The sequence below is a fragment of the Podarcis melisellensis genome (assembly GCF_964234715.1).
Source record: "Podarcis melisellensis genome assembly, chromosome: 16".
NCBI classification, from domain to species: Eukaryota; Metazoa; Chordata; class Lepidosauria; order Squamata; family Lacertidae; genus Podarcis; species Podarcis melisellensis.
The window spans coordinates 3403454-3431397 of NC_138533.1; the positions used below are offsets into that span (position 1 = coordinate 3403454).

General features: G+C 48.9%; 1 protein-coding gene across 1 annotated transcript; it reads left to right on the forward strand.

The window, feature by feature from the left end:
- The first annotated feature begins 553 nt into the window (after positions 1–553).
- Positions 554–27862, forward strand: LOC309358519 (hepatocyte nuclear factor 6-like). The gene is made up of 2 exons (XM_081891742.1): positions 554–1625; positions 27496–27862. The coding sequence occupies exons 1-2, from the start codon at positions 683–685 to the stop codon at positions 27801–27803; spliced, it is 1251 nt and encodes a 416-aa protein (XP_081747868.1). The 5' UTR covers positions 554–682; the 3' UTR covers positions 27804–27862.
- Positions 27863–27944: the final 82 nt, after the last annotated feature.

The following is a 27944-nucleotide window of genomic DNA, read 5'->3' on the forward strand; positions in this document are numbered from 1 at the left end:
CCAGATCTAAAAGCAGTCTATTCACGTTCCTAGGTCCTATGGGGCATTTGCCCACTGATAGGCTGGGCGAGATGGGCTTTGCTTTGGCCCCGATCCAGCAGGCAGGCTCTTCCAGTGTTCTTATGGAACCTCCAGGTCCAGAGGCAGTCTAGCTGCATCATGCATAAGCAACCTCGGTCCACCAGATGTTTTGGGACTACAATTCCCATCATCCCTGACCACTAGGGATCATGGGAGTTGCAGTCTCAAAACATCTGGTGGGTTGAGGTTGCCTATGCCTGAGCTAGATTCTTTGGGGCTTTTGGCTACTGAACTAACCGGGAGCTGGACCTTGCAGCTTCATTCAACTGGGCTTTCCTTATGCTCTTATGGAACCTCCAAGTCCAGAGCCAGTCTATCTAGATTCCTCAAAGGCCCACCTAGTCTAGAGCTGAGCTAGGTGAGCCTTTGAGCCTGATCCAGGAGCCAGGCTCTTTTGTATGTTTTGATGCTCTTCTGTCCCACTGAAGGTTCTCAAGGACGGTAAGAAACGCCACCTTGGTCTTCTCCAACCAACCAACCAGCCACCACCTTCCAGAGCCCGCGGCTCCCATCCTCCCAGAGCCCCGGTGAGCTGGAGATTTCAGACCGGGTTCGCCCAACGGATGGGAAGATGATGGCCTAGGGCCAGGGGTCTTGCACCATGAACGTCCAGCTGAGCTTGGAGAACGGCGGGGACATGTCCATCCAGGAGCAGGAGCTGATGCACAGCGACAGCCGGGCCCTGCACTCGGCCCTGCAGAGGCCGTCGCTGGTGGCCTCCGTCCTGGAGGGCAGCGAGTACCACCGGGCGGAGCATGCCCTGGCCACCACCTTGCACCCGGGGCTGGGCTTTGGTGGGGAGTCGCCCTCCGCCGGGGCGGGGAACAGCTACACCACCCTGACGCCCTTGCAGCCCCTGCACGAGAAGTTCCACCACCACCACCACCACCACCAGTGCCTCCCCATGGGGAACGTCATCGGCAGCTTCACCCTCATGCGGGAGGACCGGGGCCTGGGCGCCGGGGGGAACTTCTACAGCCCCTACCCCAAGGACATCGGCATGGGGCAGAGCCTGTCCTCCCTGCCCAGCCCGCAGCTGGGCCCCATGCACAACTATGCAGGCCACTCCTCCGCCCCCCTGGGCAACGAGAAGATGGTATTGGGCAACGGCTTCGAGGCGCACTCGGCCGCCATGTTTGGCAGGATGGAGCAGCACTTCTCCCGGGAGATGTCCCCCTCGCAGAACTCCACCATGGCCTCTCCCAGCGCCATGGGCCAAACCCCCTACGGACACCCCCGGGCGGAGATGAACGCCCGGCCCAACCCGCCCATCGCCACCCAGACCACCGTCCTCTCCAGCCAGCTGGAGGAGATCAACACCAAGGAGGTGGCTCAGAGGATCATCGCGGAGCTCAAGCGCTACAGCATCCCCCAAGCCATCTTCGCCGAGAGGGTCCTCTGCCGGTCGCAGGGCACCCTCTCGGACCTCCTGAGGAACCCCAAGCCCTGGAGCAAGCTCAAGTCCGGGAGGGAGACCTTCAAGAGGATGTGGAGGTGGCTGCAGGAGCCCGAGTTCCAGAGGATGGCAGCTTTAAGGTTAGAAGGTAAGATAATTTTTGACCCCCGCCCTCCCCCAGATGCAAGCAAGGGGAGCAAGCAAGGCTGGAACAATACAAGGAAGCGAGGAGGGGCTGTTGCCGCCCCCCTCAAGGTCCCCGACAGACGTGGCGACCCGATCTATCAGGGCTTCACAACCTTTTCAAGGCCACTGCCCCCCATAGCTGTCAACGTTTCCCTTTCTTTAAGGGAAATTTCCTTATTCTGAATAGGATTCCTCACAAGAAAAGGGAAAGGTTGACGGCTATGCTGTCCCCTCGGTTCCACAAACTCATCCCGTGTCTGCTACCCCAATAAAAGCGTTATTCAGAACAGCGGTTTGCATGACCCACAAAGGAAGATGGTAGCCCAATAAAATTCATTGACTCACCGAATTGTAGGGGAGCATAGGAGCCCGTTCCTAGGGGGTCAAAACCCCTTCTGGCTGCCCCCAATAAAATATTTGAGGGGGCCAGCCCCCTCCCCAAACTGACGCACATTGCCATTCAAATGGTGTGTCATTCATAATCTTGTGGTCGGTTATGTGGGTTGGGGCTTACCTAGCCCCCCCCCATTTTTTTATTCAAGTTGGCACCCCTGAGGGACCCCAAGGGTCATCTAGTCCAACCCCCTGCAATGCAGGAATCTCAGCGAAAGCATCCATGACGGACAGCCATCCAGCCTCTGCTGAAAAACCTCCAAGGAAGGAGCATCCAGCATCTCCCGAGGGAGTTCAAAAGAGGAACAATTAATTGCACATTTATTCGAACCCCAACCAAAACTATTTGGTTTAATTAAGTGAGCAGAAGGAATGAACTGGATCCAGCGCTATCGGCTTTCCAAAGTCTGTTGGGCGTTGGCGTCTCCTGGAGCCGCTGCTGCCCCCATGCGCCTTAGCTCCCCACTAGGGAATACCACCCCTACCCCACCCCAGTGGCACCACCCACTTGGGAACCGCTGCTAACAGAGCCAGAGCACCCATTAGGCGGGGTGAAGCAGCGTCCATTTCCGCTGGCAGCAGAAACCACCCCCTCGCTGAGTTTCACCCCATCGGTGGAGAAGACATGGCCATAGCCTTGCTCAGTGCTCTTCCCTGGCTGAATTTGGCGACGGGGTTGCGTTCCAGCGTGCGGTGGAAGCCGGGGGGGGCGGGGGGGCAGTCGGGGGGCAGGCAGGTGACGGCACATTCCTATCTTGCTTCAGGTGGCGAAATGGGATGGGCGGCCCCCAACTGCTCTAGGCAGGTCCTTGCTTGGGAGTTGAGCATCGCTGGACTCTCTAGGCCTGGCTGCTGAGACAACAGACCTGCCAAGGGTCTCCTCGAAGGAGGAACACCTTGTCCAGCCCAGGGCTTGGGGACGAAAGGAAGGACTTCTTCCTCACACAGCACACAGTTAAACTGTGGAACTCACTGCCACAGGAGGCAGCTATGGCCACCCACCTTTGAATGAGGATTAGACAAATTCAGGAAGGAGGATTGGGCTGTCAGTGGCTACCAGCTGTGTACTCCCTCCAGCGACGGAGGCAGATTTAGGGGGTCATGACTGGTCCACCCTCACTGGGTGCTGAGCGAAGTGGTCAACACGACAAAGACTTTGAATGGAAGTTGAGAGGCAGGATCGTGCACCGAATTTTGGTGTTGCACAGGGCACAGCTGGAATTTGAAAGCCCCTCTGGAGAAGACCCGTTGATGTGAATTGCAAGCACTCAGGTTGTGCTTTTGGGCTTCCAGTTGGAACATCAGGGTGCTGGATTAGACGGGACCACTTTGGCCTCATCCAGCAGCACATTTTTTCAGAGATCTTTATTGAAACTTAACATATATAATTAATAACCCAAATTTCCAATGATTCCCTCATATAAAATATAATATCTAAATTACAACAGCTGCATAATTATAGACTTAATTATAAAACCCACCTTCCACCCTCTACTTCCCTCCACAGCAATTCGACTTCTTTATATTTCTTTCTACCTTTTCCCCTTGCATTCTACAATAAATTATTTTTGTTAAATTCTGATTTTTCCTTCATTCTTTGTTTTGTTATTGCTTACATTTTTAATTCTAAGCCTATTAACATGTCATTTTTAGAACAATATTTTGACATATAATCTTCGAAATACTTCCACTCCATTCTTAACTTTATAAGATTTATATCTTATAATTGAAGTTGATTTTGCCAATTCTATATACTCACTTAATTTACAAATCCACTCTTCCTTTGTTGGCATGTAGGGAAATGGAAATCACAGCCAGGCTCTCCTGATGTCCTTATGGAACCTCCAGCTCCAGAGACAGTCTAGCTAGACTTGTATGTTATCAGGGGCGTTGGCCATTGAGGGAAGAGGATGCAGGACTAAAGGGGCCCTCATTGGCCGGATCCAGCAGGTCTCTCCTGATGTCCTTACACTGAGAGACAGGACTGGGCTTGGATCCCAGCCTAGGTTTCTGTGGGCATTCAAAAATCCTGCACCCAGCCTTCCAGGCCACAGGCTGGGATGGGTTGCCAGGGTGAAAAGATGGAGTCAAAGTCTTTTGGCACCAGCTTGAATGTTCAAGCCACCAGGTTCATCAGGCCCTGGGATATCCCCAAGCTCCAGACCAGGTGTGGGGGAACATCTGGCCTTCCAGATGTTGTTGAACTACAATGCCCATCTGCCCCAGCAAGCATGGCCAATGGCCAAGGAGGACATTGGGACTCTGGGCCCCACTGAGCGCCATTCCCCAGACGCAGGCAAGGATCCGCACACGGCCATGGGCAAACCCAAGGGAAGTCCACGACGGTGGCGAGGAGATCGAACCCTGCGCTCCCTCCTCAGCCGGTTCTTTTGAGGCTGACCACAATGCCGGGCTTCGTTGGGGCCTGCAAAATGCCTCCGTGTGGGTGTTGGGTGCTGGGATGCAGCTCAGCGCCATTCCCCCCATGCCTTGCAAACTGTCATTCACTCGCATGATCACAGAGAGGCGGGTGGAGATGGCTGAGTGTGGAAGTAAACCCTCACAGTTATTATATATATATATATATATAAAACGAAGAGAGGGGCGTGAGGGAGGAAAGAGCCAAAAGGTCACCATTATGGCGACTTCTTGAAAACTGTTAAGTCCTGAATATCGGAGCGCTGAATGAATAATCACCCTCTCGGATCCATTATTGTTGGGTAATATGAATCTCGGCTATTGATTAGGCTTTTTGCAATAGAGTCGGATCCAATATCTGTAAGAGTGGTTTGCTGGGGTGGGGGGGTTGGGGTAAGATTGCCCAATAAATAGGGAAATCTGTCCACAGATTCTTTGTGGTTATATTTCTGTTTTCCTTGTATTGTTCCGCGCCTCCCTCGAATATTTCCCCATGGCCTATACTGGGTGCTACTGCAAGCGTCGAATTGCCCCCTCCGAAAAATTTCCTTGCCACTAAACACACGCTGCTCTGTTCTTCTTCCGTGCCTCTAGCTTTCGTGATTCAAGGGCAAACTGAGATGGATAATCTATTTAGAATAATAGCCACCCCCAGCGTATCTAAAATACGGGTATTGTTGGGTTTAGTAGGATGTTATATGTTATATATTTAGTAGGGTTTATATATAGTTGAGTTTAGTAGGATGTTATATGTGTGTGTATATATATATATATATATATACACACACACACACACATATACAATGTAACAAAGAAAGAAAATTGGAGAAATGTGTTAAAAAGAGATTTCGTTTTACAATTCAGTTGCAGAACTTGGGTAGCGATCCTAACCCTACTTACCTGGGAGTAATCCCCATTGAAATAAGTAGGGCTCAGTTCTAAGATGACAAGGTTAAGGTTTAGCCATATGGCTGTGATCCTGCTCACACATCTTGGCTGGGAATAAGGCCTGTGTAGCAGAAGCGGCAGTGGTGTGGGGGAGCTTACCTTTGAGTAGACTTGCCCAGGAATGAAAGTAAAGCATTAAAAACTACCCAGGATGTGTGGGGTGGTGTAATTTCTTCTGAGTAAACAGTTGGATGCACAAGGTGTTAAATTGTAGGGGTGGAAAGGGGTTCCCCTACGGTCATCTAGCTGAACCCCTTGCAATGCTGATTGTGTTGATTGTGGAATCCCCCACAAACTGCACTTTCCCAATTTAAAATTTGAAAGTTAATGTTGACATTAACGTCCCCAGATACACAAGCATATGCACTTGCACACCCATTACTTTTGCACTGCAAAATTCAGAAAAGTGCGAGTTTTGAAGGACAGCTGCGTTTCAATTCGCACCTGGGTTTGGAAAATATGAATTAGGTAGGACTGCCTACAGTGCAGACGGAATCAGATATCTCTTCCCTGTCACTGTTCTTTATAGAGGAAAGCTAAAGTGTGGGGGGCTTTTTAGTTGAGACAAAAAACCGGGGATGAAGCGCAGGCAGGATAGAAATTTTAAAACTGTATGTAGTGTAGAAAAGGCAGAATGCAGGGCAGAGGATTCTAGAGCTCTGGGTCATGAAACTGACGTTTGGTAGGTTTTGGGACAGACAAAAAGATAGCATCCTTCTTCATGCAACTAACAGTGAACTTGAGGGATTTGGCGCCAGAAAACAGGATGATGGGCAGAAGTTTCGCTGGTTTTAATTGGGATTAAAAAATAATAATGACTGCAGGTCTGTCCACAACTCAGTTGAACGGCCATGTGCAGGCGCAGTCTACCCTCAAATGACCTCTATCCTCCCCCCCCCATGGAGGAGGGGCTGTTGCCTTCATGGCCCACTTGTAAGCTTACTGCAAGTGTCTGATTGGCCTGTGCTGGGAAGAAAGATGGTGGACCTGATGGGCCTTCTGTTTCATTCAGGAGGGTTCTTGCTAGGTTCTTGAGACAGGCTTGGCTCCTCCTTTGTGGTTCAAAAAGCAAGGCAAAAGCATTTTTACAAGTACAGGCTACTCCCCATTTATGTGGGGGTTACATTCCCAGGCACCGCACATTTGAGTGAAATCGCGTATATTGGGAGCACTATCGAAAAAACTGCAGACGCTCTCTAAACCTCTGGAAACTCTTGGGAAACCCTTTAGAAAACCCAGCAGCACTTTCCAGACTCCCTCCAAACCTCCTTTCTCAAACTCCAACCCTCCATAGGCCTCAAAGGTCGGTGCAAAGGCTCTTGGGATTGCACTTGCAAAGGCTCTTGGGATTGCTAGACACTGTTTTCACGGCATTTTTGCATTCGGGAGGGCATGGGCGTTTCTGCCTCTTTAAGTGCCACTTCCAGGTTTGCGGCGATGCACCTGAACCCGGTTGCACGTAACTCGAATGTGCACAAATGGGGGGTTTCCTGTACCTGTAGAAATGTAGCAGGCAAGGGTGCCCCTTGGGACTGGTAGGGCAGAAAGCAGGGAGCCGGGCAGTAGGGGGTGCCAGAGCCAATGGCCAGGTGGAATCAGCTCACCCTAGTTCTTGCCACCCTCCTCTTAGCTGCCGAGTTCTCCAAGGGGCAACACAGAGACAAAGGTGAGCAGGAAGATAGCCAGGTGGGGGCTGACTGAGGTTGGTGGGGCAGCGTCCCACTTGCTCAAATGGACTCCCCCTCTAATGGTAGCAGGGGTTAATGAATGCCAAAGAGGCATTTGCTGACCTGTAACAACGCAGACCCCCATTGGATGGGGACTTGAGCCTGATATTTCACAGTTGTGATGGCCTGGGAATCCGATTCAGAGGCTGAACCGGAGGAATCCCAGCCTGCACAGGAGTCCCCGCCTCCAGGGCCGGCTGAACTCGGGCAAGGCCTAGATTCTGAGGAGCCTGCACCTGTGTCAGATCCTCAGGAGCAGGCACCAGGTGAGTCCACTATGGCTCCAGAGGTGGTTGAGGACTCAGTGCCTACAGGTGAGTCTCCCCCTGGGCCCAGTAACCCTTCAGCCTCTCCTGAACTGCAGAGGCTCAGGGCAGAGAGGCGAAGGGAGCTGGTTTCTCCCAGGAGGAGTGCTCGCCTTAAGGCCAGGAGAGGCGGGTCTCCTGGGGGCCGGGACCGCCCCTGGCCTCAGAGAAGATAAAGGCCAGTCAGCCCGGTCCCAGGTTGCAGGAGCAACGTCGTTGTTGAGTACCTGTTCCTGCCCGGACCCAGACCTGACCCTCCAGTGTTCCTGTCCCCGCCCGGCTTCCTGCTTCGGACCTCGCCCCGCTCCTTGTGAACTGTTTCCAGGCTAGCGACCCAGGACCGGACTTTGACTACGCCAACGGTAACCCTCCCCCCCAGGGCCAGCACAACAGTTGCCTTCTGGCTTGGTTCCTTATCCCGCCACACCCCTCGCTGTTTTATCCTCACACGATGACCTGTGAGGTAGGCTAGGCCAAGAGATAGTGGCTGCCCCCAAGGTCACATGTAGCAAAAGGCGAGTGGGGATTTGAACTCGGGTCCCCAAAGTCCTGGCACAACACGCAGGCACTCCCGTGCTACCACCGAAATCTCACAGCAGAGCTGTTGCCCCTTTCACATTCCTTGTAATAGAATCCTACAGTGGGAAGGGACCCCCAAAGCTCATCTAGTCCAGCCCCCCGCAATGCCAGAACAAAGCTAAATAATCCCTGGCAGATGGCCAACAAACCTCTGCTCAAAAGCCTCCGGCGAAAGAGAGTCCACCATCTTCCAAGGGAGTCGGTTCCACAAGCAAACAGCTCTTACCATCAGAGAGTTTAGTCAAAATTTCAGTTCTTGTAATTTAAATACAGTGGACACTCGGGTTGCGGATGTGATCCGTGCGGGATGCACGTTCACAACCCGCAGCATTCATAACCCACGTCTGTACACTCATGGGTTGCAATTTGGCGCTTCTGCACATGCACAAAGAGCAATTTAGAGCTTCTGCGCATGTATGAAACCCAGAAGTAACCCATTCCAGTACTTCCGGGTTTTGGTGGTCTGCAACCCAAAAAAACGCAACCTGAAGCGGCTGTAACCCGAGGTATGACTGTACACTAGTTCAGGTCCTCACCTCTTGAGCAGGAGAAAACAAGCTTTCTCCGTCGCCCATGCGACAGCTCTTTAGATATTTGGAAATGGCTATCAAATCACCTCTCAGTCTCCCCTTTTCCAGGCTAAACAAACCCTGCTCCTTCAACCGTTCCTCATCAGGCTTGGTTTCCAGGCCTTTAATCCTCTTGGTCTCCCTCTCTGCACACACTCCAGGCTGTCCTTTTTAAAAAAATTGTGGTGCTCAGAAAGGGACACAGTATTCCAGGGGTTTGACCTTGGGTATTGAGGGCTCTTTTCCTGCAAATCCAGAACCAGAACTGGGTCTGCCCCCCGCGCCAGATGAGCTCATGTCCGAGGAGAAGGAGGAGAGACACCCCCCCCCCGTGGAAAGGATAGACCAAAGGAATCAATGTCTCTATACTTAGATATGCTGAGACACTGTTATTCTAATAATATTTCCGCGTGGCGGCATGCCCTGTCCAAAGATGACCATAAACCCAGGCTTCACTCTGCTGACCATCACAAATGATATATAATGGCCAAGCATTGCCTTGATGGGAAATTAAAAAGGCGTCCTTTCCTTTCCTTTCCAAGATCACTTAGCTCGCCTTTAACCGATCCTGAATGTTGGCAGATCGAGGACAGATAAGAGGAAAGGCCTCTTCACACATCACATAGTTGATCTGTGGATCTCTCCCCCACAAGAGGCACCAATGGTCCCCAATTTGGATGGCTTTAAAAGACGACTATACAAATTCATGGAGGAGAGGAGGGCTAGTGGCAGCTGTTGTTGTTGTTTAGTCGTTTAGTGGTGTCCGCCTCTTTGTGACCCTCTTGCTTGGACCAGAGCACGCCAGGCACTTCTGTCTTCCACTGCCTCCCGCAGTTTGGTCAAACTCATGCTGGTAGCTTCGAGAACACTGTCCCACCATCTCGTCCTCCGTCGTCCCCTTCTCCTTGTGCCCTCCATCTTTCCCAGCATCAGGGTCTTTTCCAGGGAGTCTTCTCTTCTCCTGAGGTGGCCAAAGTCTTGGAGCCTCAGCTTCAGGATCTGTCCTTCCAGGGAGCACTCAGGGCTGATTTCCTTCAGAATGGAGAGGTTTGGTCTTCTTGCAGTCCATGGGACTCTCAAGAGTCTCCTCCAGCACCAGAATTCAAAAGCATCAATTCTTCGGTGATCAGCCTTCTTTACGGTCCAGCTCTTGCTTCCATACATCACTACTGGGAAAACCATAGCTTGAACTATACGGACTACCATGGCGGCTACTGGTCACAATGGCTGTGCTCTGTTCCCGCGGTCAGAGGCAGCAGTGCTTCTGAACTGTTGGAAATTGGGGGAGGGTAGAATGTCTTGCTTACCCGCAAAATTCAGAGAAGTGCAAATGTCAAAGGCTAGTTGTGTTGGCGAACTGTTTCGTAAGGTGTGAGTTTGGTAGGTTTTCCGCCAGCATGGTGTAGTGGTTAAGAGTGGTGGACTCGTAATCTGGGGAACTGGGTTCACTTTCCCGCTCCTCCACCTGCAGCTGCTGGGTGACCCTGGGCCAGTCACACTTCTCTGAAGTCTCTCAGCCCCACTCACCTCACAGAGTGTTTGTTGTGGGGAGGAAGGGAAAGGAGAATGTTAGCCGCTTTGAGACTCCTTAGGGTAGTGATAAAGCGGGTTATCAAATCCAAACTCTTCTTCTTCTTCATCCCCTGCCAAGACAGGAAACTCTCCACGAAGGAGAGACCCACACTGTCCATGTCAAACAGCTCGTAGCTTCAATAAGTTCTTCTCATGTTTGTTTAAATCATTCTTCCAGGAAGCGGACCCCTCTGGGTCCCAAATTCTACCCTTCTTAATGCCGAGCTGAAATCGTTCTCTGCTGGGTCTCACCTTCTGAAACAGCAGTGGGCGGTTTTGTTCCAACATCTCCTTACTTATTTATAAGACTATTTATAAACCACCAACTCTTTAAAAAAGGCAAGCATGGCAGTGTACAATAAAACCATTACAGAAACATCGTAAAATGAAGAAAATCATAAATACGAAGAAAATCACTGAATGATAAAAAATAAAAATCTCTAGAAACCCCATTAGGATGAGAGATGTTGATGGGCTCTGTGCTGAGTGTGAGATTAGAATCTGCATCTTTCCGGTTCTAATCTGATACTCTGACCACTACACCGCACTGCCGTAAAGATAAGCTAGAGACTCGGGGGAAGTTCTTGTGTGAAATTTCAGGAGCCAGAGCAAGGAGAGTCTGCAGTAAGTGCCAGACTGAGAGCTTTACAAAAATTGTTCTTATTAGAAAGGTTTTTTTATAGTCTTTAGCGGCTTCCTGTTTATTATGACATAAGCTTTTCTGAGGTGCATGAAGTATGTGTATAGTAAACACACACATATACACACAGCCACAAATACATACCATAAAATAAAATCTGTGGAAAGTTTACATATTCACAGTGACCAGATATTCCAGCAGACATTGGTGACAGAACAGAATTTTCCTGCTTATATATCTGTGGTTGTTGATTTTTAAACGAATATCTTGCGTTATCTTGCCCAAACCACAACCCTGGGCAGCTAAAAATGCAAAAGAAATAAATAATATTTTGAAGCAAAAATTCAAAACAACTAAATGCATCAGGGGAAAAACAAACGCGATGAAACTCAGCAAGAATTCCAAACAATAACTAGTACAACTCCAAAAGCGTTGCCTAACAGCTCCAAGAAGACCACCAGCTACTCTCAAATAAACCCCAGTTTTAAGTCAGAGAAGATTGGCTTTGATGGTGTTCATAAACAGATAGAATTAAACTCGCTGACAGGTTATAGTTTTGCCAACACTGTCTTTCGCTGTCATTTCTGCACTGCAGAAGGCCGGATTAGATGATCCTTGGCAGTGGCAGACCTTGGGTCTCAAACTGAACTGCAAAATTCAGCCCCCGCCTCTCACACTCCATTCTATATCACAGTTGTGGCGCCCCCTGCAGTGCCCCTGAGGCTCTGCACCCAGTGCAACCGAACAGGTTGTGCTCCCCTAAATCCACTTCTGTCCTTGGGGTCCCCTCTACGATTCTACGATTCTATAAATCAAAAACATTTTCAGTGGGTGACAAAATGGTCAGCACCGCAGGTGCCTGTCTGATTTAAGTGGGAAGGGTATATTCCCAATTACTGGTGTCATTTTGTAAAAAAGCTCACATAGTCCATGCAACAGCCTTTCAAATATTTGGCTATCATGTAACTTTGCTCGGCTAGACATATTGAATTCCCTCCAATACAGATGCTGAAAATAATCAGACAAGGTTCCTATATTATCCCGTTACAGATAGCAATGTTATTCCCGGGCACAGACTGCGGTTTCTGGTTCAGCCAAGGTGTGAACAGTATTTGGCTCACACCACATGCCCTTAACCACCAGCCTCTTGTAAACTCCAACTGCTTCTTTGAAAGTGTGTTGGAAAATCGAAGGCTGATGTTTATCCATAGCTTAATCCTGAATTGCGAAGGCTGGGTAGTTCTTCAAAAAAGCCAGGTTTCTAATGGCCACGCGGTGCCATAGTCCTGGAGACTGCCATATGTTATTTAGACAGGAGATGGCTTTTCAGAGCATGTGCAGAGTGCAGGTCCTTACCACTGGTGCCCAATCAGGGCACAGATTCCAACTTTGCATAGATTTGGGGGGGGGGGAGAGATGGGAAATAAGAAAAAAATAACCCCCATCACTGTGGATCACTGCTTAAAGTCTCTCTCTCGTCTTCCCAGCACAGATTAGGAATTAACTTTGCACATTTGATGTACAATGCCTAATGTGGGCAGATTTCAAAGCTGGAAGAGTGTTTGTGCTTTTGATATTGTTGTTGTTGTTGAGTCGTTTAATCGTGTCCGCCTCTTCGTGACCCCCTGGACCAGAGCACGCCAGGCCCTCCTGTCTTCCACTGCCTCCCGCAGTTTGGTCAAACTTATGCTGGTAGCTTCAAGAACACTGTCCCACCATCTCGTCCTCTGTCGTCCCCTTCTCCTCATGCCCCCCATCTTTCCCAACATCAGGGTCTTTTCCAGGGAGTCTTCTCTTTTCATGAGGTGGCCAAAGTCTTGGAGCCTCAGCTTCAGGATCTGTCCTTCCAGTGAGCACTCAGGGCTGATTTCCTTCAGAATAGAGAGGTTGGATCTTCTTGCAGTCCATGGGACTCTCAAGAGTCTCCTCCAGCACCAGAATTCAAAAGCATCCATTCTTTGGCGATCAGCCTTCTTTATGGTCCAGCTCTCACTTCTATACATCACTACTGGGAAAACCATAGCTTTCACTATACGGATCTTTGTTGGCAAGGTGATGTCTCTGCTTTTGATATTACACACACACAGAGGCCCAAAAATCTGTTAAAACTGACAGCACAAAAACATACCATTCCTGCCACTGGGTGTGCAGTGACAAGGCCTCACAATTTCTGTGTGTCACCCTAGTGCTCATTCGCATCCATCCCCCTAACCAAGAAAACCAGCTTCAAAGGACCCAGAGGTGAGGCTGAAACCTGATTGACAAGTCTTGTTCATTAAAAAAATCCTCAGACTCTTAAGAGGCAAAATGGGGACAGCAAATGTCCGTGGTAAACCAGAACACATGGTCCAGCTTTATTCCCCACCAACACCCAATTTATCCAGCATAGTTTTGGCATTTCTGTCCTGGGGGTGCTTAATTTATCCTCGTGACAACCCTGCGAGGTTAAGGCTGAGGCAGCGTGCCTACTGGAAAGGACTCCTGGACTATGGAACTCACTGCCACAGGATGGCCCCTGACCTAGATGGCTTTTGAAAAAGGATTGGATGAATTTAGGCAGCAATGCTCCTGAGGACCAGTTTCTGGAAGCCACAAGAGAGTAGAGAGCTGCTCTTGGGCTCCAATCCTGTTTGTGGGTACCTGGTCGGCCGCTGTGAGAACAGCATGGCCCACTGGTCTGATCCAGCAAGCTGGGCTCTTCTTCTGCTCGTATGAGAGTGACCGGCTCAAGGTCACTCAAGGCCAAATGAAAATTTGAACTCTGGTCTCTCCAGACCCAAGCTGACCCTCTAACCGCTGCAACCACGCTTCTAGCCAGCCTGTCGCTTTCCTAACACTGGGTGCATTTAGACAACCAACACAGCAGCTTTTCATTCCGACTCGATGCTGGTGCATCTCCTTTCAGCAACCAGATTTTTAAACACCAGGCCGCCGTTTCCCGCCCCCTCTCTCGACGGCAGCCTTCGGTGACCCTCCCTGGCACCCTGGGTGTCTCCACCACGCTCCGTTCCCCCTGTGCGAGTGCCATTTCCCTGGCAGAGCAAGGGGCCTCGTCACCTGCGCCGGCAGAGAGCGACCGCTGGCTTGTTAGGAGCTAATGAAGCTGTCACGGGGTGATGGATCCATCAGAAGGACGGTCACGCACTGGGATGTCCAAGGGGGCCCAGGCGAGCCAGCGGACGCGTTGTGTCTCTTCCCCGAAGCAGCAGGAAGTTCCAAGGCAGCGTTTGGAAGTGGGCTTTCCTGGGAGGGAGGGAGGGAGGGAGGGAGGGAGGGAGGGAGGGAGGGAGAATCAGCAGCGAAGCTGCATGAGGAACTATCCCGTCCCGGAGCCTCCCGTTGATTTGGGGAAGAGATCATTTACCCCTCCTTTAAAAACCAGCACTGCCTCTATGCTGCGCAAGGTGTGACTTACAAGTGAGTCCCACCACTAGGTCTTACTCTCAGGCAGGGATGGTGGGGAGGGAGAAATTGGCTTGCGCTTCCCGAAAACAACGCACGAACCAAAACACATTGATGCTTTGAAATTTGCACTTCTCTGAATTTTGCAAGGCAGTCCTCCTGCCCCAAAATAGAGTCGTGTGTGTGCCGTAAGATGCCATATATTCGGGGAACATAGAGAATTATTTGCTTGCAAATAGGAAGGGGAAATTGGGATAAATCTGCACTAAAGCACTTGACAAATTTTTAGCAGGTTTTTCCCCCCATTTGTTTATTGCAAACTGATGTGGAAACGCAGGAAACTGAAACGAGTAAGAAAAATTAAAAATTACTGATTTGTCCGTTCCCACCTCAGGCCAGGACTGTTCTTTAGGACTGACTGGATGATAATGCCAGTTGTATAAAGAGGTAAAAGAACACTCTTTTTAATTTTACAAATGGGAGTTTGTAATGGGAGGACAAGTGTCAAAGGAAGCAATGAGAACATTTGTGTAGAAAAGTTATTTTAAGCATGCACACACACACACTGCAAGCAAAACACACACACTTAACTATTTTTATTTTATGAATGGTCAACGAATTTACTTAAATTTTAGTCCATTCATTGTCCTCCTTTTACCCACAAGACTGACTCAGTTTTAAAAGAAAGTTTAAAACCTGTGCATTCTCCCCCAAACCTCAGGATTGGTGGCTGACGTATTTCTATTTTATTTTTAATCACAGCTCCTCCATGGCTCTCTAAAAACAAAACACACACACAGCTTAACACTTCCTTTGTTAAAAGCAGAGAGTTTGAGCGAAGGAGGCATCTTAAAAGTACAATTTGCTTTTTTTTAATAAAAAAAGAAGCAGCCACCCATTGCTTTTTTAGAAGAGAAAGGCTCCCTTTAACGATTTTTAAGACGTCCCCCTTTGTAGCGACACCACCGGCCTCAAAATCATTGCCCCGAAATTAAAAGCAGGTGTGCTCTTAACACTTGGCCTGCCTTTTCACAAAAACCAGCCGAGAACGGTTCTGGGCACGCTTCCTTAGAATTAAACTCCAATAAACCCAGTTGGGGCTTACTCCTGAGTAAACAGGCACAAGCACAGCTCTCTTTAAGCTTTAATCAATCCATTTAACCACGCCAAGTTCTCAGGATGTCGTCGATAGATTATTAGAGGGGGCAGCGGGGATGTATTTTAAATGGAGTGGCAGTCAGTACTGGATCGGGCCCCATCCTAATGAGCAATTGGGGGGGGGTAGGACCATTTGGATTCTGCACATCCAGTTCAGTTGGGCCAGGCCTGCTGTGACATGATGGAGCGCTTGAACATATTAGCGCAAGCAAGCGTGAATGTCAAGATTCGGGGACGTTTTCCTGATGGGTCGGCCATGTTGTCGAGAGCCCAACTGCACGGCGATTGGCTATTAATATCATGGTGGCCGCAGAAGCATTTCCCATTGTCCAGGGTGTTTGTGTGTGTGCAAAAAAGCTCAGTTAAAAAGTCTGGGCAGTCTCCTGTTCCCCCTCCACACAGAATCGAGCAGCTGTTTGGGGTGGGGCGGTAGGGGAAGGCAAACCGTTCTATTCTGCCCCCCCCTGCCCTCGACCTACTGAGGGACTTCATATAAGGGGAAGTCATTGATTTTATTTTCTGCGGCAGACACAGTCACAAGCTAGCAAGCGGTGTGCTCCCCCAGAATCCCCTCTGTTCCGTTCCCCAGGGTGTTTTGTTCTGCAAAGCAAAACATTGATTTCCCCCCCCCCGTTTTGATTGGCCCAAAATTGCCCCTTCTTGGTTTTAACCCTGTGCCCAAAATGTGCATGTTTTTGTTTGGGGGGAGGGGGGAGGAGAGAGAGAGAGAGAGATTAAATTTCTGGATTTTCCCACCTGCAGTTTGACCCAATTGTTGTTGGGATGCACAAACAGATCAGTGCCTCTCCTGAAGTTGTTGAACTCTAATTTCCACCCAGGGCAAATGAGAGTTGCAGTTAATGGATGCGGGAGAAATTTGGTTCAGATTTTAAATCAAATCTCCCTAAATCACACTGACGCGTGTATTGAAACATAGCGAACTTTTGATGGTCACACCGCTCTGAATTTTGCGATGTGGTTCTGCAACCAAATAATGTGTAGGAGAACGCATATGTTGTGGGGGAAAGCGTGTTTCCAAATGCATATATATTTGTGAAAAGAGCATGCAGAAAAATGCATCAGCTAGGGGGAAATTGTTTGCAAAAGCATCCGTATTTGGCAAAAATGGCATACAAAAAGAGGCTCGTTAGGAGAAATGAAAACACTGGTGAATTTTTGTAAGGACCTTTTTAAATAAATCTGCAAAAAGTTGCAGAAATGGAGAACTGAGCTTTAGTCAAAGCACAAATGAATAGAAACTGAAATTAACAGACTCTTGCTTCACTGCTTGTAGTCCAACAACAGGGGAGGGGGCACAGAGTTTTCTATCTCTGTTGTAAATCTCTCTCGAGAATATTTTATAACCCCCTCCCCCCCAAAAAAAGTGCATGGTTCTGACATTTAGAGGACTGGACACACTGTTCCATCTGCGTGGAGAAAGTTTAAGTAAGTGATACAAACCACATTCAATGGGGAAAGTATATAGATATTAAAAAAAATAGGAAGAACCATCTGAGCTGGATGGGCAGGTGGGTGATCACTTGGCAGCTACACTTGGCTATTTTTAAATTTCTACCAGAATCAGCATGATGGGATGGGGAGAGAAATTCCACACTGTTCTCATTTAAAGCCGATTGCAAACAATGTGTAGAACAGAACATAGCCGCCTGTCAAAATTCACACGCATCCAAATTCTCCAGCACTGCTCTCCAATGCATCTTTTAGGGCAAAGTGGGCATACAAACGAGAGTATTAGTCAAAAGAACATGGATATATTCATTATATTGGAGGAAGATGGAAAAATGCGTGCATTAGTCAAAACTTCACGCGAAGATGTGTTCGTTAGAAGGAATTTGCACACAAATGCTGGTGAATTCTCACGAGGATTAAAAATAAAGAAACCCGCAAATTGCTGCGAAATGTGGAGAGCTGAATTTAATATTAGGGGAAAATGAGAAAGTGGGAGAACCGAAACGGACAATCTTCATGCGGCGTCACACAAATTGTCGCATGAGCAGATGGGGTCCAAGTGTGTGGCTGCCTTGCTGCAAGATTCAGGCCTCATCCTCACGATCCGTTTAGAGCAGAATCAGGCCACTTTTGCAGGCATGGCTTCCGTCCCTCAAAGAATCCTGGGAACTGTAGTTCAAGGGTGCCAAGAGTTGCGAAACCACCCTGTCCTCCTCACAGAGCTATGGTTCCCAAAGTGGTTTAAAGATCAACCCCTCTTCCTAGGGAACTCTGGGAACTGTAGCTCTGTGTGAGGGGGAATGGGTCTCCTAACAGGTCTCCACACCCTGAGCAAACTACAGTTCCCAGGATTCTTTGGGGGAGGAGCTGTGACTGTTTGAAGTGGGATGACGCTGCTTTAAGTTTAAAGTGCAGATTGTGCCTTGTTCATGAAGGATGCAGCTTTTAGATGGAGTCTCTCCATCCAGACACAGGCATCACCTCCCAAAAAGCAGAGGCCAAATAATCAGAGACCCGAGTCTCCAGCATGCCTGGCCTGTCAGTTTCTGGACAACCCTGCTTGTCCGTTTCCCACACCGACATCAGGCCCAAGCCCTGCTCCAGATTCACCTGGCAGCGCAAGCTTACGTGGAGTTGCCATTGAGAGGTTCCTCTGGTCCTGCTTCCCCCTAACCCAGCGGTTCTCGACCTGTGGCTGCCCAGATGTTGTTGGACTACAACTCCCATCACCCCTAGCTAGCAAGGCCAGAGCTCAGGGATGATGGGAGTTGTAGTCCAACAACATCTGGGGCGCCACAGGTGGAGAACCGCTGCGGCCTAACCTGTGCGCTTGCTTCTGCGACCCTGGATATTTTCTGCCTAGCCCCTCCATCGGCAGACGGTTCAAAGAAGGCAAACATTTCACTCACTACTAATCAGGGGAGATGTTTTTCTCCCTCTCTCGTAACTCTGGGAACCAGGGGGACAGCCAACAAAGCTGAACAGGACAGAGGAAAGAAATAACTTGTTCGTGAAACGTGTAGTTGAACTGGGGAAATCACTTAAAAGAGAACTGGGCACGTTTACGGATGAGTAACATGGATTATAACTAGCCATGATGGTTCTGCTCTGACTCCATAGTTGCTTCTGAATGCCAGTAGCTGAAAAACACAGGAAGGGAGAATAGCTCTTGTGTTTGGGCCCTGTTTGTGGGGTTCCCCTTTGGGGCATCTTCTTGGCCACCGCAAGAACAGGACGCTGGACTCGACAGGCCACGGGCTTGATCTATTATGTTCTGTATAAACCTTTTCCTCCCTCAGTGGCTTTGCTAGGTAAAGGTAAAGGGACCCCTGACCATTAGGTCCAGTCGTGGCTGACTCTGGGGTTGCGGCACTCATCTCGCTTTACTGGCCAAGGGAGCCGGCGTACAGCTTCCAGGTCATGTGCCCAGCATGACTAAGCCGCTTCTGGCGAACCAGAGCAGCACACGGAAACGCCGTTTACCTTCCCGCCAGAGTGGTCCTTATTTATCTACTTGCACTTTGACGTGCTTTCAAACTGCTAGGTTGGCAGGAGCAGGGACAGAGCAACGGGAGCTCACCCCGTCATGGGGATTCGAACCGCCGACCTTCTGTGGTTTAACCCACAACGCCGCCCACGTCCCCAGTGGCTTTGCTAGCTCTCCCCTAAAATAATAGGCAGTCGCCCCCACTCCGTGTTTCCCAAAGGGCGAGGGGATGGGGTCCCCGTCTCGTTTTTCCTCGGCGCAGGCGTGCCGCCGTTCCCTCCCCGCAAGGGTTAATGCAAAACTGGCTGGTCTTTGCAGCTGGCGTAGCTTGGATCTGATCAATATTTTCTATCAGCGTGCAGGCAGTGCAGAGGCGGGGGGCGGAGGTGGGGGGGGGGAGCTGAGCTGAGCCCACTCAGGGAAGATGTGGAGAGGGAAGGAGGGAGACGGGAGAGTGAAGGCAGCTCGTCACGTCTCACGGCCGCAAGGCAGATACGCCATACAGATTAGGGCTTCTTCCAAAAATGAGATGAAATGAAAAGCCTCGCTGCTTCATGCCAAAAGACATATATTATTATTATTATTATTATTATTATTATTATTATTATTATTAAATCTAATTTCATTTCTTCCCTCCTCTCTCTCTGGTGCCTCTGATCTGGGACTGTCCCAGCTCTGCTGTTTTGTTTTCTTTTATAATTGATCTGATTTGAAATATTTGCATGCAGACTGTAAGGGGTAGGAGAGGGTCTTGTGGGACGGCATACGATTCGGATATAATACGGAGGTGTAAACTTGTGACTGGGTTGTTGCCAGTGCTATTCAGAAGAGATTCACTGAAATTCATCAACGTGAACTTAGTTTCATAAATTTTGGCGGGTCTGCTCTAAGCAGAACTTAATTTGATATCTGTTATCCACGTTTTATAATCCCCCTTTTCCTTATTTCGTCCATCTACCTCTGCCCTGGGACCTGCCACACCTGCAATCTGATTTTCATTTGTCCCATTTAAAATGTTTTTTGGACATTTTTGTAAGGAGGTGGGCGAGGCAGCGAGGAGGATCCCAATTGCGTTGTACACTTAACATATAATAAAATGTTTAGAAAGCAGGATAAAGTAAACCACAAACATCCCCCCCCCCAAAAAAAACCCAGCGCAAGACCACCAGGCAGACAAGCAAAGCTGTTAATGAATTAAGACTATTTTTTAAAAAAGTTAATTGTATGGTGTTTTTTGCTCCCGTTGCTAGTGAGTTTTCTTTTCTTTTTATTTTGTTCATTATTTGGAGCACAATTTAAAAATTAAAAATAAAAGACCCAAAGCAGCTTTTTTTAAAAAAAAGAAAAGAAAGAGGGAAAATGTAACATGGTATAAAAAAAATAGACATAATTAAGGACAACAGCAAAGGAAGATAAGGAGGTGCTATATACCAGGTCAGATCCTTGGTCCATTTAGTTCAGCATTGTCAACACTGGCAGGCAGCACAAAGTGGCTGCTAGACTGAGCAATGGCCCTCCTTTGAAAAGCAAAGCAAGTTTCTAGTCCTCAAGTGCTGCCTCAAACAGGAACAGAGAAAACTAGTTGCTTTATGCTGCGTTAGACCCCTGGTCCACCTAGCTTAGTACTGTTGATATATACAATATACGATATATGATATCTTTATTGTCATTGTCCCATGCAGAACAATGAAATTGAATAACTACATAACACATTCCAAAACCCCTAAAAACTCTGAAACCCCATTTTAAAATACACTATACTATAGAGACCCCTTATGCTGCGTTTAGAACCAGAATTGCATTTGGGTAGAAACTGTTTCTCAGGCGGCTAGTCCTGGTCTTTATAACCCTGTACCTTCTTCCAGAAGGCAGAAGCTGAAAGAGATCATTTCCGGGGTGCGCACTATCCTGCGCTATCTCTGCCGCTTTCTTATAGCACCTGGCAGCATAGATTTGATCCAAGGTGGGAAGGGTGCACCCAATTATTCTCTCCGCTGTCTTTACAACCCTGGACAGCATTGTAGAAGGGCTCTCTGGGGTTTCAGGCAGCTCCTGACACCAAGGAACAGGTTTTCATCAATGTTTGGATACAACTGGACACCATTTTGAATCAAGATGGCAGACAGAAACTTTCCAAGCTGCCCCAATTCTTACCACCGACCGCAAAACTGCCCTGGTTTGGTTGGTTTTTGGGGATTTCCAAGCAATGCCAGGCACTTCCCTTAGTAAAGACATACAGGATACAATTGGATATAGAAAAACAGATTAACGGTGTGCTAGACGCTGTACAAAAATCTACCTTCTGGCCTTTCGTTGAGCCACCAAGTGAAATGCTTTTCCTTTCTTTTTAGATGTAAACATTGACACTGGGATAAAGTTGGGACAGAAATCTGTGCTATCAGACACACACATTTCCTACCCACCCAAAAGCCCTCCTGCCGAAGCCATCGCCCTCAAGCCATCCTGAAAAGTTCTCCTGCAGATTGTTAATTAAAATAAAAGACTCATTTAGAAATAAGAAAACCTGCAAGGTTTTAATACGGGGCCGTAAAATCTCAGCCCATTAAATGTTAATGGAGACCCTTTGCCAGGTTGCTTAATAATGTCTTAGCTTTGCAAAATTACATCTTGTTTTAATATTATGATGGACCTGGGTGGCTGCTAGCACTGCCGTCTCATTCCCTTCCCTATCCTCTTTTCCTTTTCGTGTGTGCATCACCTCCATTTTCTGTCCATTTCTGGCAGCTGTCAAAAGACGCCACGGGGGGAATGCAGGGCAGGGATTGCCAACTGATCAGGATCTGGACGCTGTTGTGCTTTTCACAGAATTTGGCAGGCAAAACCTTTTCACGGCAGTGAGATAAATTGGCAGTGCTTGGTTGACAAGGGGCCAGGAGGCGGCTTGGCACCCCCCCATCCCCCCCAGCAATTTATATATTTTTTTACATAGTTGCATTTGCTGGAGAGCATAGTCTGCCACAATCTGGAACTTGTTAGTGTATGGGCTTTATGGATGTTAACAGACACACTCTCCAAGGGGCCGGTAAATACCGTATTTTTCGCTCTATAAGATGCACCAGACCACAAGACGCACCTTCTGAATCTCAGAAGCCAGAACAGCAAGAGGGATCGCTGCGCAGTGAAAGCAGCAATCCCTCTTGCTGTTCTGGCTTCTGGGATAGCTGCGCAGCCTGCATTTGCTCCATAAGACGCACACACATTCCCCTTTACTTTTTAGGAGGGAAAAAGTGAGTCTTATAGAGCAAAAAACACGGTAATTGGCAACCATATTTGCACAAAGCTACAGGTTAAAGGAGGGTCTCATCCCATGGAATCAAGCGCAAAAAGGGACAGTGTTTTCTTACAGGAAGAACGCCATACTGTTCTTCAACATTGGGACCTCACCCACGATGTCATTGGACTACAACTCTCATTATCCATGGCCAACGTGATGGGTTTTGTAGTCCAACAACGTCTGGGGACCCAAACACTGCCAGACACTTTATACCACCAACGGTGGTAATGGGGGCGAGGGGACATGCTTAGCCTTCACCATTAGGGGGCGCCACTGCTTTTTGCCCCTCAATGTCCTCAAATTCCTCCTTTCCCTCTCCAAGCTTCCCAGGTTGGCCCCCTTCCTACCACAAGGTAGGAATGGTGGAGAAATTCAATTCAGGTCGCAGCAAAAAGCAGATCTGCCTCATTCTCGCTTAGCAAAACGTGTGCTGGGCCCGGGGGTAAGCCGAGTAACACTGTCCAGGTCTGGTCCCGAATCCAAGGGTTCTGCTAGGAGTCAGTCCGACAGGGCCAAGGCAGGAAACCAGGCAGGGACAGGTACAGGATCACAGACAGGTTCTGGCAAACAGCAACGTTGTTCCCGCAACCTGGGGCAAGGTCCGACAGCCTTTTATCTCTGTTGGGGTAATGGCTGGTCCTGATCCCCTGGCGACTCACCTCCCTGTCTCGCCCAAAGGCGAGCACTCCTCCTGCGAGTACTCAGGTCTCTCCTTCTCTCAGACCTCAGTCTCTGCAGCTCGGAGACGTTGGTGGGTTACTAGTCCCAGGGGCCGCCTCAGCCTCTCCTGACTCAACCGGTAGTGGAGCAGCTGTAAGTGATGGCCCAGCTGGAGGCAACGAGGTCATCCCCGCATCTGGAGCCAGGGCAGGCTCAGGCCCCTGACTCGGCCCAGCTGGTGCTAGTTGCAGGGGAACCTGTGCAGACTGGGACTCTTCAGGATCAGGCCCCAGATTTGGTTCAGCTGCCGCCTGAGGCAAAGGATCCGGTGCAGACTGAGACTCCTCTGGCTCCAAGTCCTAGTTCGAGTCCCAGGCCATCACACAACGATACCAAAAATCCAAACACAGCCATCCTCCAAAATTATCTCCGAATGATATCGTGCCCTCCTCCAGCTGAGTGATAGGTTCAGGAATGCACATGCTAGGGTATATGTGCCCCCCCCAAATATATTAGGGAACATGACATCCACAAACGCATTGTGTTAGACAAAATTGCTTGTGCAGGTATGTCAATAATAATAATAATAATAATAATAATAATAATAATAATAATAATATTTATACCCCGCCCTCCCCAGCCAAGACTGGGCTCAGGGCGGCTAACACCAGATATAAAAACAATGGATTAAAATACAACTTAAAAACAAGATTAAAACACAACATTACAATGCAGCCTCATTTCAGTAGAAACTCAAATCAAAAACTTTTGGGGGATGAAAACAAACATCAGTCAAAATTGCATACACATATGTGTCTAGCAAGAGAAATTCACACGGATGGAATGAATTTCCATGTGGACTTAACTTTTATTCTCCTTTGCAAACTTTTATTCTCCTTTGCACTTGAATTGAGAGATTGAAATTGAAAAATTTGCGCCTTCTACCAGTGGGGCATGGGTGGCGCTGTGGGTTAAACCACAGAGCCTAGGACTTGCCGATCGGAAGGTCAACGGTTCGAATCCCCGCGACGGGGTGAGCTCCTGTTGCTCAGTCCCTGCTCCTGCCAACCTAGGAGTTTGAAAGCACAAACTGCAAGTAGATAAATAGGTACCGCTCCGGCGGGAAGGTAAACGGCATTTCCGTGCACTGCTCTGGTTCTCCAGAAGCAGCTTAGTCATGCTGGTCACATGATCGGAAGCTGTACACCGGCTCACTCAGCCAGTAAAGCGAGATGAGCACTGCAACCCCAGAGTCGGCCACGACTGGACTTAATGGTCAGGGGTCCCTTTACCTTTTACTAGTGCCTTCAAAGGAGAAGAAGAAGAAGAGTTTGGATTTGATATCCCGCCTCTCACTCCCTTTAAGGAGTCTCAAAGCAGCTAACATTCTCCTTTCCCTTCCTCCCCCCCAACAAACACTCTGTGTGGTGAGTGGGGCTGAGAGACTTCAGAGAAGTGTGACTAGCCCAAGGTCACCCAGCGTGTAGAGGAGCGGGGATGCGAACCCGGTTCCCCAGATAACGAGACTACCGCTCTTAACCACTACACCACACTGGCTCTCGAGGCTTCAGTGATGGCTTTAAAAGAGGGTGGGACCAGTTCATGGAGGAAGGAAGAGCTTTTAGCCAAGATGGCTCTGCCCTGTCTCCACAGTCGGAGGCAGAAATGGTTCTGAATACCAGAACCGTAGGAGAAGAGGGAGCTCTTGCGCTCGGATCCTGTTACTGGTTTCCCTTCGGAGCATCTGGTTGACCAGTGTGAGAAGAGGATGCTGAACTAAACAGCATCCCGCCCCCTTGGGCCTGATCCAGCATCCAGGCTTTTCTGACATTCTCATGGAACCTCCAGGTCCAGAGGGAGTCGACCCAGATTTCTAGGTTCTTCCCCCCACCCCCCAATTTCTTTATTCATTTTATAACACAACTAAACAACACAAACAGAAAATACAAACAATACAAACAAATTCTTGTCTTATCCTTATTTTTTCTAAACATTGTTAGGTGGGCTTCCCCAAGTGCCCCCTATCTGATTTTCATTTTACCTCATCTTTAGCAGTTTACATATATCATAATTTTTAACCATTTTTTAAATCACGCTTACTTTTACCATAAAAATCTTCACATTTTATCACTTACAAATAATACTGTTTTAAAATACACTAACCGTAGAGCCTATATCCACTTCCAAATCTATTCTAAGATTTAAATATTAACATATTTTATCAGATATTCTTTAAACTTCTTCCAATCGTCTTCCACCGTCTCCTCTCTGGTCTCAGAGTCTTCCAGTCAGTTCGGCAAGTTCCATATAGTCCATCATCTTCATCTGCCATTCTTTGATGGTTGGTAAATCTTGTTTCTTCCAATTCTTCGCTAGTAATATTCTCACAGCTGTTGTGCCATACAGAAAAAAAGGAACATCCTTTTTGGGGATTTCACCTCTAGATTTCTAGGTTCTTTGGGGCATTTATGGTCACTGTGAGAACAAGATTTTGGACTGGATGGAGAGCTCTCCTAATGTTGTTGTTTAATCGTTTAGTTGTGTCCGCCTCTTCGTGACTGCCTGGACCAGAGCATGCCAGGCCCTCCTGTTTTCCACTGCCTCCCGCAGTTTGGTCAAACTCATGCTGGGAGCTTCGAGAACACTGTCCCACCATCTCGTCCTCTGTCGTCCCCTTCTCCTTGCGCCCTTCATCTTTCCCAACATCAGGGTCTTTTCCAGGGAGTCTTCTCTTCTCATGAGGTGGCCAAAGTCTGGGAGCCTCAGCTTCAGGATCTGTCCTTCCAGTGAGCACTCAGGGCTGATTTCCTTCAGAATGGAGAGGTTGGATCTTCTTGCAGTCCATGGGACTCTCCAGAGTCTCCTCCAGCACCAGAATTCAAAAGCATCCATTCTTTGGTGATCAGCCTTCTTTATGGTCCAGCTCAGAATAAACCACCCCAATTGCATAAATGTGTGCACCCTTTGGGTGATTTCTTTGGGGTGACGGGCAGGAGAGATGAGGAAGTTTCCCCACGACGCTCAACCATTCCGGAAGCTTCTGGCACAGAAGAAACCCAGGAAGTGTTACATCACTGGGAGGCACATTCAGGACAGAAACCCAGCATGGTTTTCTTAGAGGGGGGAAGCTATACGGAAGGGAGCCGAGAGGTTTTTTTGAGCAAGGGATGGAGACGGAAGACTTCAGTCACCAGAACTATTGATTTGGCATTAAATTCCCTCCTTTCTTCCCTCCTCCTCCAATCCATGCAATTAAACAGAGGCATTAAAAACAAGGGAGGCACGTTCTTTTGAGGTCATCATCCCCTTTAAAAGCAAAACTTTAAAAGCGTTGGCCGCTTTGGAAAGGCTGGTTTAAAGAGGGACGCAGTAATAAGGTGCCGTAACACAGAACCAAATCCGTCTAGCTCAGTTTTTAAGGGAACAGCCTGAAAAGGCATCTGTAGGCAGGGTTTGGGTACGCTTCAGTTTGAAACCCCCGAGAGCCACAGCCAGGCCATGTAAACAATACGGAGCTAAATGGCTCAAAGGTCTGACTCAGTATAAGACAGCTTCCGATATCACTATTTCTCAGCATTTTCTTCAGAACCATGAGGACTAGAGACTTGGTTTATTTTTAAGGGGACGACTGTAGCTCAGGAACAGAGACCTGCTTTGCATGCAGAAGAGATTAATCCCGGAAAAGGCATGTCCAGGAAGGGGGTTTGGGGAGACTCCCTGTCTACAACACTGCCGATCAGTGCAGACAGATCAGGGAGGCCCAACTTTTCATACCAATGGCATAATCCAATAGTTTAATCTGCCAGTCCACTCTGGTGGGGACCTTGTCGTCTTTCCAACTCTGGGCAACTCCTTGCAGCTGTTGTGGCATACATAAACAGTCTTTTCTTTTCCTTCGGTATCTCTGCACCTACAATTCCTAACAAAAAGGCTTATTTTAAACATATTTTTTTTCAATTCATTATATATTTCCCAGAATTCCTTTATTCCTTTACAATTCCACCACATGTGGTAAAGGTAAAGGTAAAGGGCCCCCTGACCATTAGGTCCAGTCGTGACTGACTCTGGGGTTGCGGTGCTCATCTCGCTTTATTGGCCGAGGGAGCTGGCATTTGTCCACAGACAGTTTTTCTGGGTCATGTGGCCAGCATGACTAAGCCGCTTCTGGCGAACCAGAGCAGCGCACGAAAATGCTGTTTACCTTCCCACCGGAGTGGTACCTATTTATCTACTTGCACTTGATGGGCTTTCAAACTGCTGGGTTGGCAGGAGCAGACACCGAGCAACGGGAGCTCATTATATATTTCCCAGAATTCCTTTATTTCTTTACAATTCCACCACATGTGGTAAAAGGTCCCACCCAAATCTTTTAAGTGCTTAGGGCCTCTGAAGGTATTGATCCAGCCCTGCGCGAGGCTCTGGCAGGCTCCCCGAGCCCCTCCACCTCCTTCCCAAAACTGGGAAAGCACTAACCGGGCTTTGGGGAGGAGTTGGGAGGACTCTAGGGCCCTGCCAGAGCCATCGCACCATCTTCCCAAAGCCCAGCACCTCACTTACCTGGTTTGGGGGAAGGGCTGCATGGGTGGGGGAGGCCAAAAAAGGCCTCAGGGGCCACATTGAGCTAGAGGACCCAATGATCTGGCCCTGCGGTGTGTCACAAACGCCATCTCATTTTCTCTTTTCTTCTCCATTTTGCTGCCTCCCACCAGCCTGCAAAAGGAAAGAGCAAGATCAAGGCAAAGCCGACCGAAACCACGTCCCTAAGCGCCACCGCCTGGTCTTCACGGACATCCAGCGCCGCACGCTCCACGCCATCTTCCACGAGAACCAGCGCCCTTCCAAAGACCTTCAGATCACCATCGCCCAGCAGCTGGGCCTGGAGCTCTCCACCGTCAGCAACTTCTTCATGAACGCCCGGAGGCGCAGCCTGGACAAGTGGATGGAGGAGGGCCGCTCCCCGTCCTCGGGGGGCCACGCCACCAACCCCTCCTCGGCCGTCACCTGCACCAAAGCGTAACGGGCCTCCCTTTTGCACCTTCCGGCCCCCCGCGTCCCCCGACCCTCCGTTACACCAAAGATGGCCTTTGGCCAGGAGACAAAATGGCGGAAGGGCGCTTGGCCAATGCGCTAAGTGGGAGGGGGAAAACCAGGATGGGGG